Here is a 17,403-nt window from a genome sequence, read left to right as displayed (position 1 = left end):
AGGGTGCCTGTGAAAGGAGAGGAGGAAAAGTGTCAGGGAGAGTGGGACCTGGGGCTCGACAGGCTGGTTTTCAGGTGAGAGCAATTGGAATGTGTTATATGTCAGGTCCCAGAGAGAAAAGCAGTGGGGAGACGGTGAAACGAGCCACAAGGAAGTGAGAGCAGGGTTGCAGGTGGGAGGCAGGGGAGCGGGGGCTGCTCCTCCTCAGAGGGCGCTTCCCGGCACTGGCCACAGAGGGCAGGGGGCTGGGCAGGAGGCTGAAGAGCACATGGCTGCAGTCCCTGTGGCTGACGCAGAGGCACAGCGAGGAAAAAGCCGGCACCACCCGAGGGTGCCACCAGTCAGGTGGGAGCGAGGGCAGGTGTGTGAGTCCCCACCTTACCCTGAAACATCTGAGGCCTCTGAATGGTTTATGATTTGTTTACTCTCAGCTGGCTGAACTCAGCCTCAAACCTGCATCTCCTGCCTCATGTTCAGTGATTATGATCAACTCCTCCAGTAATAATTAACAGTAGGTGACTTTTATAGAGCGCTTCCCAAGGCACGTGTACACAATCATCTCATTTAACCCTCAGAACAACCTGATGTGGTAGGTACACTTGTCAGCGCCATCCCCATTATACAGATGAGGAAACTGAGGCTTAAAGAGGTGAAGTAACTTGCCAGGGTCATAGAACCCATATAAGAAGTGACAGCGCCAGAATTCAAACCCAGGTTGTCTGACTCCAAGGCCCAAGCCCTCAACCCCTTTCCTGGGACTGTTAAGTTCCGTATTTAATTCCGTGCCCTTCATGTTGTGTACAAGTTTCAATTTCCTGAAGCATCTCTAAGGACCACTCTAAACTTTGCCTTCTTTGGAGAGGGTGCCAAAGGTGTGAGGAAGTTTCTCAAACATAATGGAAAAATCCTTCTGGTGTAAGTGCCTGGCACACTCAGGATTATCAGTATGATTTTTGGGCTCCCAGCACCAAACTCTCCCATCAGCAGGATAAGTGTTTGGCTGGCAGGCCTTGGGCAAAGCTGGCTTCATTGGCCTCAGCAGAAAAGCATTCTCACTGTCCCTGTCATTCCCCCAAACAGCCCAACCTGAACAGGGAAGGGACAATGCAGAGGCATGAAAGGAGTGTGTTCTGCTGGGGATTCCAAAAGAGCCTCTGCAGCCTAGGCCGGGATGGCCAGGGGCTAGATCCAGGCCTCACCCAAGAAAAGCTTCTGCTTGACAGGGAGGGGTTGGGGGGATGGGTACAGGGGGCTGGGCGCTATGGGGTGGAGCTCTTACGAACCAAGGGGTCCAGGCCAAGGGAAGCCCAGATTTATGCCCTGACTTCCTCTGTGGTTTGGGGGTGGGGCTGTTCAGAATCAGGAAGCATACTCAGAGAGGGCTGCAGAAGGGCCAGCACTGTTCAAGGTTAGGTTCCAGCAGGCAACTTGTGGGACAGCCCTTGGAGACTTGTTAGTAATCCATTAGGGGCAGGGCAGGAGGGAAAGAATATATGGTTTACACTGGTGAGTTCAAATCCCAGTGCCATCTACTGCTTACGAGCAGTGTGTCTTGGGACATTTGGCTTTATCTCTTAGCCTGTTTCCCTACCTGTGAAATGGTGTTGGTGTCCATCTGTGTTCCCGAAAGGGCTGCCTGAGATAAAGTACCACACACAGTATTGGCACACAGCAGGCTCACGGTACGTGGACCCCCAAGTATCATGGCCTATGGACGAATCCAGAAGGCTAGATACCTTCCCCTGCCCTCAAGAAGCGTGTGAGTGTTAGGAAGACAGACTGGTACCCAGCACCACCACACAGCACACAGCTAGCTGCTAAATTGCAGAGTACACATACTCTGGGATTCAGGATCAAAAGGATGGGTGAGGGCTGGACTGTGAAGGAGGGCTTCGTGGAGTTGGTGGCAGTGGGTCTTGAGATACGGTAAGATGTGGAAGAGGAGAGGAGAGGGTGGGAGAGGGAGGAATTCCATGCAGGAACAGAGGAGAAGGACTGGCATAGCGGGCAGGGCAGGTCCAGAGTGTGGACCATCTCAAGGCCCCCAGAGGAGGCTGGACTTGGCGCTGCCCTGGCCTTAGGAAGTAGCGTGATGAAGTGGGCTGTAGGCAGTGTGGAGCGTTGGGGTCCCGTGGCAGTCTAACTGTAACTGCATAGCTTTCCCTAGAGGGGAGGGGAAGGGACGGAGGGGGTCCGATGCACCTTCTGGGAACCGAGGTGTCCTGACTACAGAAGCACATGCCAGGTGGGTTGACAGCACTTCGTGGGTCTCGTTTCCAGGAGATCTGCGATGATCCCCAATTTATTACTGGAGGAGCCACTCGCACAGACATCTGCCAAGGAGCCCTGGGTAAGTGATGGCATCTCAAACAGGCTACGGGGGCTTGTCTGAAAGGCTGTGGATAGAAGGAGTGAGGGATGATCTGTGGCTCCGCTCCCTTGCCAAAGAGTTTGGCAATTTCCAGTTCTAGAAGCTTCCTGGAATGTCTTGTCCCCTGAGGACCCCGTGCTGTGGCAGACAAATACACAGATGTGTGGTGAGGCCTCCTGGGTCCCCTGCACTGGGCTAGTTGTTGAAGTTACAAAGACACTCCCACTAGAAGACAGAGGAGCTTCTGGATCTCAGCCACCCTTGGTGTCTGTATGTCCCGGGGCCAGTGTTGCTAGTGGCCCACGGAACAGTCAGGCTCTGGGCTGAGGGCCAGGTGGGAGGACTAGCCCAGGCCCGGTTGCAGCACTGAGACATCAGTTCTCTGGAGTTCAGGGATGAGATGGTGACTCAGCGTGTGGAGGAAGAGGAAACCCTAACACTCGCTGCTGGGAGGAAGTTAACGTACCAGGGCATTCTCAGTGTTTGCAGGACGAGCTCACCATGGTATCACAACAGTGAACGCGGTGCTTATTGTCACAGAGGCAATTGAAATGTTCATTTAAGTAAGTTTAACTGGAGTAGCTGAATCGTGAGGGTCTGAAACTTTGCTCTCTGTAGCTGAGCTCTGATTTTCTGGACATAGTGCCTGCTGAGATTGGAACCTGCTCCAGCTTTGGCATGAAAGCCCCCAAGTTTTTTTTTTCTTTAATTTATTTTATTGAAGTAAAGTTGATTTACAGTGTTGTGTTAATTTCTACTGTACAGCAAAGTGATTCAGTTATACATGTATTCTTTTTCATATTCTTTTCCATTATGGTTTATCATAAGATATTGAATATAGTCCCCTGTGCTATACAGTAGGACCTTGTTGTTTATTGCTATACAGGACCCGAGGGTTCTGCAAAGAAGTCTTAACGATGGGGCCTGGGACCACTATTTAAGATTCTCATAGAATCCACGCTCATTTTTTTTACTCATAATATGGGCCTATGATCCCTGGAGCAGATTATTTGCTGCGAATAACCAAAAACTTGTTTCGAGCCATCAGGTCCAACTTGCTTTCCAGACTAGTCTATCGGTAACAAAATTAATCATCTTGAATTGTACCTTCTTTCCTGGCCCACCCAGCAGAGGTTCTGTCCTGGGAGTGACTAGTTTGAGGTCATCCAACAGCTGAAGTGAGGGCCTGGAATGCAAATGCAGACAGTCTGTGTGTTTAACCCCTGAGCTAGGCTCCCCAGAAGGGGCATGGAAAGTTTTCAGTCTCTGAGGGATGTCAGGGCATTTGTGTGAATCGTTAGGACAGGCACACTGGGAGCCCCTTGGTGACCCCTTGAAATGGGTCTCCGAGAGCATGACCCAGGGCTGGGCGTGCAAACACCGCTCTCTGAGCTCAGCCTCTGTGTGCAAATTCCTGAGGTGCCAGAGCACATTCTTACCCACAGAAAACATACCTCCCATTTCCCACCTTCTCTCCCCCACAAAAGAGAGATGCCCAGGGGGGCTCGGGCACCTAGGTGGGTGCTCCAGGAAAATCCACTGGTTAGAGAAAATGGAAGTTAACAGGGCTAGAAGCTGATGGAGACTTTGACCAACCATGGGGGCTTTAGGAAATCTGGAAACAAAAATGACAACTGTCATACCTGGGCTAAATTCCACACCTAGACTAAACATCTACTTTAAAGTTTAATGACATCTTAAGGGCCAAATTGCAAGATTTAAGTCCTGGTTAAATACTATCAGGCCATTTGGAGAGGAGAGTCGCAAAGCTTACACTCCTGGGGCAAAAATCCCCATGACATGCACCAAATCAAATAGAAACAAGGTTAAGTGTAAGTCCTTTAAAACATTTCTCAGTCATCAGGTCTGTAATTTCTAAGGTTTGTTTTTACACCACATTGGCCATTTTGTTCTCTTGGCCTTTTATTTTGGAGGATCTGGGTTTGATTACGATCTGTGAAATGTGGTGGACTGAACTCTCACTCTGATTCTGGCATCCGGACACAGGGTGACTGTGCATGGGGTGGTGACTGTCACCAGGTCTCAGCAGGTTCAGAAGCACCAGAAACGGGGGCTGCGGCAGTTGACACCTGGCCACACAACCAGAGATGCGAGTCAAGGCTCAGCTCTTAGTTGGCAGACCGTGGGCGCGTCATCACTTGGAACCTCAGTCTCTTCTGAAAATGGGAGGGAGGGGGAGAGCTATTCTAGAGTCTTTCCTCATGCCTGACACTGAGTGTACATCTTGTGCTAGAGAATCAAAGCACCGAAGGCAGATCCCTTATCTCAGAGCAGGAATGATAACAGCCCCTATCACTGTATAACAGTTTGCAACTCATGGAGCATTTTCATTGCATTGTCTCATGTAATCATCCAAGTAAATATTTTCATCCCAGCTCTGCAGATAAGAAAACTGAGGCAGGGGGTGGGGAGCCCATGCAAGGCCACAAAGCTAAACATTGCCAAAGGAAAGAACCCTGATCTGATTTTAAAGCTTTCCACACTCTTCTCACTCCCATCACAAGTGGCCATGAGGCTATGTTGAGGGGTTTTGGAGGTACAATTCTCAAAGCAAAATTTATTTTCCTACATGTACTTTCTACCCTGAGACTCCCTCAGTTCACCAGTGAACCTGGGCGGGGCCCATCCTGGGACTTGTACATTTCTCAGCCTCCTGCCTCACTTCACAGGGCTGCCCAGCAATGGTTAATCCACCAGCTCCCACCCACTTTCCCAGAGGGTCAGCTGGAAGCCTCACCAAAGTCATTCCAATCATGTTTGCAGAACTGCTCTGACGTGAGCCATCTGCTTTGCAGACCTTGGTTGTGCTCAGCATTGAGTCAGTGAAGAAAAATCTGCCCATCTGGAGGAAGGGCTGGAGACCCAGGCTGAGCCTCGGCCAGGCTGGCCCTACAGCTAAATATGGCTCTGGAGTTGGTGCTCTCAGCCTCTTCTTACAAGTGATGGCCATGGAGTGGCCCCAGGAGCCCAGGAGATCCCAGACCTGAGCTCCTCCTATCTTTGGTTTTCACTGGGCCACTGCTAGGCTTTAACCACTGCCCCTCATAGCCCCCCATGGGCCCCACAGCCTTCAAAACTCTCAGAGGAAGGTAGCTGCCCTGGCCAGTTGCCCCCATAGGCCCTTGGCTTCCTGGGGGAAGGCTCGAGGCTGCCAACGCTGTCAGAGCTGTTGAAACCGCACAGCCCCGTGTCTTTGTAACCTGGCCCCTCAGAGGTGGATCACCCTGCCCCTACCCCTAAAAGTCACGTGGGCCCCCAGGCGCTGGGAGATGTTTGGCTACAGGGTGCCCCTCCCCACAGCCGGGCTCAGCAGAGAGTGGGGAAGGGCAGGGCCAGTGGGAAAAGCGTGCAGGAAGGAGGTTTCCACTTCCTGCTTCCTTCCCTGCTTACTAGCCTGGGTGACTTTGGGCAGGTTACCCAAGCTCTCTGAGCCTCAGTTTCCTCTTCTATAAAATGGGAATAATGATAATACTCCTTTCCCAGGGCTGTGATGAAAAATGCGATTAATATAGGCAAACACACTGGCAAATTATAGAATCCTGAACAAATTCAACCTCTCCCTATTTTCCCATTTTTAAATACTGTAAATAACTTTTTCAATGATTCTTAAATTATAATTTTTTTCAGTGCTACAATCCATTTTATTTTAATATAATGTAAACACATACCATTTAGAAAATACCAAGAAAAATTTATGTACAAGAGTTGATGCTACTGCATTCGGATAAAGCTGGCAAGTTCTTGCTACTAGCATAGCCCAGGAAGCACCACCGAGGAAACCTAATATATTGGAATAGATGTTGTGGTGTTTGGCCCACAGTTTGATAGCTCTCAGGGTTAACCTGAAGTTGTCAATGTTTGGTACTAGATGTACAATTTCATCGGTTACCCTGCAACCATTAAGACTTCTTACACATCTTATATTTAAATTTTTAAGCAGACTGTCATCTCTTAAGCCCAAGTCTCCTGGAATAGTCTGCAGTGCTAATCCTGCAAACAAAATATCAGTCTCTATCCCATCAAAACACAGTTTGATGACTGGTACAAATGCTTCTTCAACAGCTCTTAAATCTTTTACTTCTTCCTGTAATTTCAACTTATCATAGAATGAGGTGAAAAAATCACTTCAATCAACATGTCTTGGTGCAACACACAGTACATCAATATCGGCACCTTTTGTATGTACTCCTAATCTCTAAGATCCAAATGTAAAACTTTTTCCACCACCATTTTCAGTTACAGATTGTGGAAGATTCTCGCTTTCACTGATTTCTCGTACCCACTCTTTTACCAGGTTATTTAATTTTCCCCAAATTAAAAGCCTGCGCTGCAATTCCTCTTCCTCTTCAAAAACGCCAAAGGGCTTCAGAGTCTCAATTAGTTTCTGTGTAAGTAGGCAGTCAGTCTCCTTGGGGGCTGCTAAGCTGATGGGGGAGGTAATGCCATAGTGCTTCTGTGGCCGCTGTGTTTGCTGTGATCCCTGCGTTGTAACTGGAAACCACATGGTCTCCTGCGCGGGCACTGCGCAGGCACTGCCCAGTCACCCGCCTCCCCCGCTGCCGCCCTGGGCATGACCCACTGAGACGGGGGTGAGGGGTGCCTGCCTCAACCCTGGGTCCAACCCCCTTAAATTATAATTTTTAAAAGCCATTTTAATAGGTGCCTTTTAAACATTTTAATAGACATTGTTAGAACAGTTTTAGGTTTACAGAAAAATTGAGATGATAGTACAGAGAATTCCATACACGCCAGCCCAGTTTCCCCTACTGGTAACTTCTTACATTATTAAGTGTGGGACATTTGCTACAGCTAATGAACCAGTATTGATACATTATCATTAACTAAAGTCCATACTTGAGCTTTCTTTAGTTTTTACTTAAGGTCCTTTTTCTGTCCCAGGATCCCATCCAGGACACCACATTACATTTAGTTGTCATATTTCCTAAGGCTCTTCTTGGCTGTGACAGTTTCTCAGCCTGTTTTGGATGTCCTTGTCACTTTTCAGGAGTACTGGTCCGGGATTTTGTAGGATGCCCCTCTATTGGAATTTGTAGGTGCCTTTTTAAAAAAGAGTGCTTATAGTTGAAAAAAAAAAAAAAAAGAACTAGAAAATAAGTGTTGGCTGGTTTGGTGGGGAAAATAAATATATTTTTTCCTCTTTCTTAAAACAATGGCTTCACCGCCAGCCCCAGCACTGCCCTCACCGTCCCCAACCCCAGTGGCTTCTCCCAGCTCCTGGGGCAGATGTGTGCGTCCGTGAGTCCTCCTGTCCTCTCCCCGGCAGCTATTCTGGTTATAAATGCTTTTTCACAGCTTTTCTCCCCTGTGGCTGCTGGCTGTGCTCCCAGCTTCCTTTCCTGCTGCACCTGAGACAGGCCCATAAACGGGCCAGGGATGAATCTCCCGGTGGCCCCGTCCTGCCCTGGCTGCCACAGCCTTGGCAGTCACACAGCGGGGTTCCTGCCTCATCCGAGGCCTAAAGTTGGGCACATTTCTCCTTGGCTGTCCCTGACCTCCTCTCCCCAGGGAGGAGAGTCAGTGGGAATCCTCCCCAAAGAATCCCCCCCGCATTGTCATGTACGCGTTCCTCTGAAGTCAGAGGAAACTTCCAAAGAGTTTACACGGTTCCTTTGCTCCCCGTGGGCCTGTGGATCAGAGTGTGACTTTTTGCTTGTTCGGGTGCTCCCTGAGCCAGGAGCCAGGCCACATCCCTGTGTGGACTCTGCTCTGTTTCTGAGTTGAGGGGATTGGACCCTAGTTCCGTAAGGTCTCACTACTTCTGACGTTCTGTGACTTCCACTGGCAGTCCCTGCTCTCCACTGCACCCTGCCGGCACCAGGCTGCAGATCACGTTTGTTGAGCAATAACATCTCCACCCCAGGATCTGAGACCCTTGCTCAGATCATCCCCCACAGGATCAGCCACAGAGAGGACCCCATCCAGGGGATTTCAGAAATGAAGGGCCATGTGTTCTGTGAGGTCTAGTGGGGTCCTGGGCAGCAACAGTGGGGCGAGGAAGCCCCAGGAGGAGGGTAGTGTGCTCTGGCTGGGCCGGCGTTGGGTGACCTGTGTGCAGTGGGGCAGACTCTAGACCAGCACTGTCCACCAGCACTTTTAGCAGTGAGGCGAATGTCCTACACTGTCAATATGGTGGCTGCATGCCACACATGGAGCATTTGAAGTGTGACTAATGCAACCAAGGAACTGAATTTTTAATTTTCTTCAGTTTGAACATGAAAAGCCACACGTGCGTTATGGCCACTGCAGCGCTGGGATCCGGCCTCCCATCCTTGACTTTCCGGGGTGGGATGGTCTCCACACAGAGCCAAGCAAGGCACGTACATCAGTAAACATCTGTAAATGGCAGGGTCCAGAGTGAGGACTTGGGTGTCCATCGGTTAGAGGTTGGCCTCTTGGTTCTGCCACTTCCTGGCTCTATCACATGGGGTAAATCACCGTCCTTGTTAAGCCTCAGTTTTCTCATCCATAAAATGGGGATGATAGTAGTATCTACCTCAGAGGCCTATGAGGATGAAATTAAATAAGGCATGGAAAGCTCAGAGTGCCAGAGGCTGACACTTAGTAAGGGTTTAATAACTGCAAATTGCAAGTTCCCTTTGGGGAGAGTGTGGCTTGAGGGGAGTATGGAAGTGAAGCTGGGGAGGGGAGGTGGAACATGGCCTGCTGTGTCTTGAACAACCAATGGTGTCCGTCTCTAGCACTTGGCATTCGGAGGTGACCAAGGCGTTGGTGTTTGGAGAAAAGTTCAAGAAACTCGGTGAAGTCTCCTGCTCCAACTTTCAGGGCTCGTGCAGTGGCCGTTGCTCCCTGACGTTTCCCAAAAGGCCAGGAGGCTCCTCACTGCCACCGCGCTTGGGCCCTCTCCTCTCCCAGCACTCGCTTTGCCTGTAGCGCGCCTGCTATTTTCAGTCTCAAGCCTCTACTTTACCCGCCTGTGAAATGGGGACAAGGTGACATGTCTGTCCTTTCCTTTTCCCATGAGGCGGAGAACCTTAAGGCTGTATGACTGATGGTTTCTCTCTCTCTGGGGATGAGGACCAGAGTGAGAAAACCTCTAACGTTCATTCTCATTGCAACCCCCGATGTGATCTCTCCCCTGTGTTTTGCCGCCCCAGCTGCAGTGAGACTTTACCTTTAGTTCAACACTGTGCAGGCCCCCAGGAAACCAGGAAAGTAGATCCTCCGGGAGGTGAGGAAGGAATTCTGAGGAGTAGGAATCTAAGATGGGGTTGGCTCCACCTCCTCGCCTGCCAGGGGCCTCTGGGCACGGAGGGGTTGGGGAGGAAGGCGAGGATGTGGATGGCAGGAAGACACGGGGCTACGGAGAGCTGGCTGGTAGCTCTGCTATCTGGTAGTGACCGCGGCGTCCACGGCCGCAGGGAGCTGGGGGGCAGAGTCGACACCCACAACCGGGAGGCTGCGTCCTCCCGGTCCAGGGCAGCCGAGGGCGGCACGGGGCAGGGCCTCCCTTCCGAGAGTCTGGTTCGTCCGTGCAGGTTCGGTGTGCGACAGTGTGACCCTGAGGCCTCGGCATCCTCGTCCCCCTCCATCCTCCCTTCTCCCTTTCAGGGCCGCCTCCTCAGGAGCAGCAGGGGGAAGGGAGGGAGAGGGCATGCCTGTGGTTTGGATCATTTGTTCTTGCTGCAGCTCTGCTTGCAGCTCATGGAAGGAGGCTGAAGCCCCGTGTTTACCAGGGTTGGGACGTGAGCAGAACGGAGCACCTCCACCTTCCCCCCAACAGTGCCGGTATAATGAGACGTGATTGTGTGTAGGAGGTCATTCCGCTTTGGGGGTACCCTTCTCTGGGCTGCTCCAGACAATGAAGCAGTCACGGAAGGGATGGCCCCATGGGACTCTGGCCACCATCGCGCAGGGCCGGGCACTGGCAGGGTGTGCACTTCCTCTGGGGAACACCAGCAGCCCCGGGGCTGGGGGAGCGCCTGTTGGCTCCCAAGGACTTCCTTCCAAAGCTGAGACGCCCCAGGCTGCCTAGGCCAGGAGAGAGTTATTCTGTCAGCAGGGTCTCAGGTCTGCTGAAGACTGTTAAATACCAGTGTCTTGGGAAGGGTCAAATTTAGCCAGAAGCAGCCTCGATATCTTGGTCCCTTTCTCATTTATCTAGCTGTCACCATGGAAAGCAAAGGCACAAAGCCCTGCAGGGATGAAACACAAGACAAGCAGGACTTGAGAGGGAGAAGGGTTTCCCCGACCTCGGCCCTGCTGGCGGTTGCGGCCGGCTCATTCTCCATCATGGGGGTGTCCTGAGCGCTGTAGCACGCATGGCAGCGTTCCCAGCCTCTGCCCGTTAGATGCACTGGCAGCCCTCCCCAGGCGTGACAACCAAAGATGTCTCCACACAGAGCCCAAAATCCCTTGGGGGTAAGGGGAGAAAAAACGTTCCTGGGGGAGAAACAGTGGTAGATCTCCGGGGAGAGAAGGAGGCTATGGATGCAGTAAGTACCACGGGGCAGGCGGAGGGTAGTCACTGGGCATCCAGGGTGCGATGCCTGTGCTGGCAGCTGGTGAAGACCAACCCCACACACGTCCAGAATCACCTCCCCTAAGCCAGCCACAGTTAGGAGTAAGCGTCGTCCTGGGGAAGGAGGAAACAGCGAGCTGCAGTCAGGGCGGCATGGCTGGGGTGTTTGACCCCATGGAGAGGCGCTCCAGCTCTCCCCGGGGAGCTGCTGCAGCAAAGGAGGAGATGGGCCCTCTCTGCGTCTTGGGACGCTCCCCTTGGCGGGCCGTCTGTCTCATCAGCTTCCCGGAGCAGGCACGTGCGGTGCATCTCAGGTCCTGGGGTGCCCCGGGGACCGCAGAGTGACTGGGTGTCTGGGCACGGCGTCCTGGCACTGGCATCTCTCCGTGTTGACGCCTCTCTTGCTGGCACGTCCCCCCCCAGGGGCAGACTCTGTCAGCTTGCAGGTGCCTCTTACTGTCCCTGGCCGGGCACTGATTTCAGGAAGGTCCCGGTCTCCTTGCACCTGTATCTACTGTGTGGCAATCTTCCCCACCATCAAAGGCTTGAAACAACAGCAATCATTTTCTCGTTCTCTCCTGTGGTTCTGAAGGATAGATAACTGGGCTTAGCGGGGGGACTCTCTCAGGGTCCCTCGTGGGGTTGCAGTCAGATGGGGACGGGCTCAGGTCACCCGAAGGCCCCCCACTCATGTGTTTGGTGCCTGGGCTGGAGGCTCGTCAGCTGAATCTCCGGGGTCTTCCTGCATCCTGTGTGGTCTCTTCCATGGAGGCTTTAAGGGAGCTCCACTTCTTACACAGAAGTCACAGAGCATCACTTCTGCCATATCTATTCACTGAGACAGACAGAGGGCCACCAGGTTCAAGGGGAGGGATGCAGATTCCACCCCCTGGTGGGGAAGGTTCTAGAAGAACATGTGAAACCGGAAATACCGTGGCTGCCATTTTGGGAAGATGCCACGGTTCCTCCCCTTTGAATAATGGCCTTGTCCTTCACCGGTGGTGACCCAAGGCTGCTCGGACGCTAGCCCATCGTGGTTGGGGCAGGTGTGTCCTCTGTTCTCTGGGACTTCCCAGTACGCAGGGCGGAGGGGCACTCAGCGGGCTGGGCTGGTGCTGCCAGCTTCAGGACTCCCTTCACCTGCCGAGCTTTCCTAAGACACCCAGCCGGGCCCCGAGGCCCTTTCTGCTTCCATTCAGCCAGCTTTATTGGGTGCCTGTGACCGGAAGAGCAGTGGGCTGGGACTTTGGGCAGAAGAAGACAAACAACAACCACCAGAAACACCACGGTCCTTTCTCTGCACCAGACTCTTCTTGTCTCCAGCTCCTTCTCCCACATCCATCTGGTCCTCTCTGTTCTGGGTCCTTAATCCCTCGTCACGCCTCTCCAAGCCTCTCCACCTACCAAGCCCCCATTACTCCAGGTGGGCCTTAGTTCTCACCTGGATTCCTGCTCTGGGTGCCTGCCTGTCACCGGTCCATTCTGACGTTACTGCCAGAGGCCCTGTCATCAGGGAAGTGACGGCCAGTGGAGGAAACGGTTAAATGGACAAATTAAATATCAGTTCTGATCATGCTGTAGTCGGGGTCAGCTGGGATGCAGTGTGAGGACACAGGAGGGGAACGGCAAGGGATGGGACAGTCCCCAAGGACGACTAAGGAGAGAGAGAGGTGGAGGGAGGGTGTGGGACCGAGGAAGCAGAGCCACGTGTGTGCTTCCCCAGCAGGAAGAAGCCCATTCTGGAAAGTGCAAGTGCTATTTTCTCGTGCCTGGAGGGTCTGTGCACAAGAAGAAAGGGTGAAAGGGAGCCTTCCTTTAAGTTCCCTCGGGGTCAGTCCAGACTCTGCCCCCCCAGACCCCCGGCGTCCTCGCGCCCCCTCTGCCCTGCTCTCCGCCCTCCTGGACGGTGCCACACCGCCCCCCATACCGTCCAGTGCCTGCACTTGACCACCTCTCTCGCTGCAGGCGCTTCCCCCCCACCTCCACCTCGCCCTCAGGACCAGTCCAAGCTCCCCTCTTGGAACCCCAGGCCCCTGCAGCCCGTGTGCCCTGTTTGGACTGGAGTCCTGGTGCTCAGCCCTGTCTTCTCCGATGGTGTTTCCACATTGTTCCCCGCGCCGGCTGGTGAGCCCGAGCGTGAGAAGCATCCTTCTCTAGACCCGGCTCAGGAGGGACGTCTGAGACCGGGTGGGAGGCAGAAGAAGCACGTACGCCAGTCAGGTGCTCAGAGGCTCTCGGGGCGGCTGGTGTGCCCAAGGAGCCACGGGAAGCAGCAGCGAGGGGTGCTGAGGGCGGGCTGGGGGTGTAGAGCTCTGCAGGGCTGGCCCTGGGCTTCATGTCCTGTCCGCTCTTTCTCCTCCGAGATGAAGAGCTTCCTCAGCCTGTGTTGCTTCCTGGAGCACGCGCTCCACGCTAACAGGGTCCCTGCCCTCACGGAGCTTCCATCCTCCCGGGACGGTCAGCAGGCACCACGCCCTAGAGTGATGGAGCTGCAGCGGGAAGGAGCCAGCATCTCCTGGGTCCTCTGCACTGCCCCCCGGTGAGGGTGGGAGGGAAGGGAGCAGAACGCACACGACAAACATCACGCTCCCCTCTTGGGAAAGGTTCCAGCAGCCACCAGTGTAATCCTCCTCACCATTCCAGCCCCATTCCACCCCTCCCCACTACAGTGGGCCCCAGGCGTCCTCGGCCTGTGCTCAGCCTGTGCTCCCGAGGGACTGGACGCAGAGGCCCGGGGAGCACAGCTCTGGAAATTTACCGACGTGGCTCTGCATGAATTTATCTTTTTAGAAGAGGGCTCCGGAGCTTAAAGGAGCTATTCATGAGGTCTGCCCGTGGGTGCTGTGTGCTCAGAGGGTGGGGATCTGGGCATGCCGAGCGTGTGCAGTGGAGGGAAGCCCGTGTGTACATGGTCACGGTCACAGCGAGGCTGCAGGGGAGCCGGACAAGGGCAGCCCGGCTGGGGACAGTTAAACCTTTATCCAGGTAGCCTGGGTGCCCGAGTCCAGGAGGGTGAGGCAGCTGTGCTTAAGGAACGAGCCAAGATCCTACTCAAGCCTCCTTTTCCCAAGCAATTTAGAAGGGGAGGGGGAGGTCTGAACTACGAGGGGATTCCCTGAGGTCCCTTGAGAAAAGTGGCTTAAGTGATCTCAGCAGGTGCCCAAGGGTGGGCCAGAGAGAACGACACTAAATAGTCATTGAACAAGTGAATAAATTCAGAATTGATGCATGAATACTCTTCTGCCGTAGGCACAAAAACAGTAAAATTTTGTGCGAAAACCCACAGGAAAGGCATGCGGGGAGAGAAAGTGAGTATCAAACTGCAGAGATGGGGGAGGCAGTTTGGTTGTTAAAGGAACCTCTTGCCTTGTCTTCTGTGAGGGGTCAGAGCAGAGTCTGCGAAGCCATCCTCAGCCCAGGGGGCGGGTATCGGGCCCCTGGTCCTGCGCTGGGGTGGGGGTGGGTGTAGGGGGCAATGGCCACAGTCCCAGGTGAGGCGCGGGCAGGGGTGAAGGTGGGGGGCTCCACCACTGCAGGGGCCATTCTTGGGTTTTGAGTAAATGCGTTCGTGTCTACATGCTCATCAGTGCGCCTCCTTTACCTTTATTTACCGTCCCCCCTACCCCCTGCTTGCTTCTGAAGATTCGGCGGGGCTCCGGATGCTGAGACAGGCCCCAGATGCACTCAGCAGGTCACGGTCCTCCCCCGTGTCACTCCCTCCTCCTACCCACACCCGCATCCCGAGCTGTCACCCTTTCCGAAACAGGGCGTAACTCATCCTCAGTCGAGACTTCACCTCTTCTGGGCCTCAGTTTTCTCCCTTATAAACTTAGAAGATAAACAGAGCAAACCCTCAGAGACAGTGTTCTAAGTGCTTGACTTTTTTTCTCCCATTTAACTCTCAACTCTGTGAGGCCATTTCCTATCATGAAACGCATGGTATATATGAGGAAATGAGCACAAAGGGAGTAGTTTGCCCTGAGTCAGAGCCGGAATTTGAACTCCATGTTCTGGCTCTGCTGTTTCTTAATTTTGGGGGTGTGAGTGGGAGGGAAACCTGCCTCCTCCCTAGAAAATGCATATATCTGCATACATGCAAACTGTGCACACAGTGTTTTCGGGTTCCAGGTCTCTGAAGCCCATCCAGGACCCCCGGTTTCCCTTTTTCATCTGATCCTAACAACCCTCTGAGGATATGTGTGTAGTATCCCCCTTCCACAGCTGAGAGAACACGGGCTCAGAGCAATTAAGAAATGTGTTCAAGATCACACAGTCTTAAGTGGCGGTATCAGGATTCAAATCCAGGTCAGTCCTCCTAGCTCCGTCCAGGGGATCTTTCCTTTCTGGTTTGGGGATCCCCTGGAGGCCCCGCAGGGCTCTGGGTGCCTGTGGAGCCCCTGCCCTGTGCCTGGGATCCGGGAAGGCCAGCCAAGGCGCTCCTCCCCCTCTAACCTCCGCAGTGGGTCAGCACATCAGCCCAGCCGCAGCCTTCCTTGGGACCCGCCAGCACCCAGGCTGACGGCACCCAGGTTCTCATCCAGCGGGCCAGTGCTCCCGGTGGGCAGGCACCCTGCAGCGGGCTTGTGCACCTCCCTCTAGCTCAGGGCTGGCAGCGAGAACCCCAGGACAGCGTGGAGTGGACTTGTAGAGCGGGTTGTGCAGGGAGGGTGATCCCTAGGGCCTGGGCTGGAGGGACAAACCCGGCCAAAGGGCACGGGCAGGGCAGCCGAGAGCCAGCGTCTGAGGAACCCCAAGAGAGTGGAGTTGGTGCAGGGGCCTCCTGGTGCCAGGAGGAAGGTGAGAGAACGGGGTGCGAAGCAAGATGAGGAGCCAGTGAGGGCAGTTCTTTAAGGGAATGGGCAGGAACACAGCCTCCAGCGAGACACGCCTTTGATAGGGATCCAGAGGTCCCCACTGGGGAGGGCAGGGAACCTCGCACCCACCTCAGTCCAAGTTCAAGGGGCAGGTCTGGCGTGAGGTCCTGGACCGCCCCCGCCCCGGCCTCGGCTGGTTTCCTTTCTCGCGTGCTTTTTGTTTGCTCCACCCCTACGCCGGCTCCAGACTCCCAGAACCTTCCCCCACTAACCTGCTCTCGGTCATTTTCACGTTAGGGCATGTAGTGCACGTGTCCCTTTCCCTCGGTACTTGCGTTCGAGGTCCCACCTCAGTGCAGGGTGAGGACTGTAGTGTCCCGGGAGTCTCGTCTGCACGTGGTGCGGATGTGCAGAGGAAGGGGGCAGCGGGCTCCTGTAGGGAGGGGCACCCAGGTGGGCTTCTAGGATAGGCAGCAGGGCAGAAGATCCCCCAGCCTCCCTCCCCAGCCTCACAGGCCTGTACTGGCCGAGTGTCTCCCAGGACAGAAAGGAGGGTCAGGGTATCGGGGGAGCCCGGATGTGGGAGCGGTCAGCCTGTCGAGCCTGCTGGCAGGCCTTCAGGGTGGTTCAGGAACCTCTGGGCAGGGCCCTGTGTGCTTCCTCAGTGATGGACGGGGCCAGCAGCCACCTGCTGAAAGGAAATATCGCAGAGAGCCAGAGTGGTCAAGGACCTCTAGTGACCCAGCTCTGATACTTGTTCCTGCTTGTGTGCAGGGCTCTGGACAGACCGAGGCAGGTATCAGGCTCCCAGAATGAGAAAGTCAGATGACAGGTGGTGAGTCAGAGGTGTTAAGTGTTTAGATGTGCCGCGCCTCATTCCTCAGAAATTTTTTTGGCCTCAACTCACCCCCCCCCCCAAGAAAAGGCATACAATGAAACCATATATTATAAAGAAAAATAATCAATTCTATAGACAGGACTTCCCTGGTAGCGCAGTGGTTAAGAATCCGCCTGCCAATGCAGGGGACACGGGTTTGAGCCCTGGTCCGGGAAGATCCCACATGCCGCGGAGCACCTAAGCCCGTGAGCCACAACTACTGAGCCTGCGCTCTAGAGCCCGCAAGCCACAACTACTAAAGCCTGTGTGCCGCAACTACTGAGCCTGTGCTCTAGAGCCCGGGCGCCACAACTACTGAGCCTGCACTCTAGAGCCTGCGAGCCACAACTACTGAGCCTGCGCTCTAGAGCCCGCAAGCCACAACTACTGAGCCTGCGTGCCACAACTACTGAGCCTGCGCTCTAGAGCCCGTGAGCCACAACTACTGAAGCCCGCGCGCCTAGAGCCCGTGCTCCGCAACAAGAGAAGCCACCACAAGGAGAAGCCTGCGCACCGCAATGAAGAGTAGCCCCCGTCCGCCGCAACTAGAGGAAGCCCGTGCACAGCAACGAAGACTCAAAGCAGCCAAAAATAAATTAAATTAATAAATAAAGTATAGACAATCCAGAAAGAAGAGGATGTCAAAACCTGGAGAGAGGGAAAAGCACATGAGTGCTGTCAGAAGGACCTCAGCCATTAGAGGTGGGCCCTGCAGCTAGTGTTGATGCTGATAGCCGCTCACTGGGCCCCCAGGGAAGATCTGGTTCTGAGCAGCCCAGCTCCTGGGGAACCTCCCAGGGTGAGCCAGCAGCTCCTGTGC

At 54.0% G+C, this 17,403-nt stretch overlaps 2 protein-coding genes across 2 annotated transcripts in view; one reads left to right on the top strand and one right to left on the bottom strand.

Moving 5' to 3' along the window:
* The window catches only part of CAPN2 (calpain 2), a gene marked incomplete at its 5' end in the record, with an annotated part of 54,323 nt that overhangs the window by 2,519 nt on the left and 34,401 nt on the right, over window positions 1-17,403 (top strand). Inside the window, one exon of the mRNA XM_079697192.1 lies at window positions 2,281-2,350. Coding sequence (XP_079553318.1) covers window positions 2,281-2,350 — 70 coding nt within the window. The remainder of the gene's footprint in view (window positions 1-2,280; window positions 2,351-17,403) is intronic.
* Window positions 6,039-6,896, bottom strand: LOC307070287 (poly(A) polymerase alpha-like; the record flags this gene model as incomplete). The annotated part of the gene is given in 3 exon segments (XM_079728584.1): window positions 6,039-6,518; window positions 6,522-6,587; window positions 6,591-6,896. Coding segments are annotated over 3 exon segments (852 nt in total).

The sequence above is a fragment of the Hyperoodon ampullatus genome (assembly GCF_949752795.1).
Source record: "Hyperoodon ampullatus genome assembly, chromosome: 2".
NCBI classification, from domain to species: Eukaryota; Metazoa; Chordata; class Mammalia; order Artiodactyla; family Ziphiidae; genus Hyperoodon; species Hyperoodon ampullatus.
This window is presented reverse-complemented; position numbering and strand designations above follow the sequence as displayed.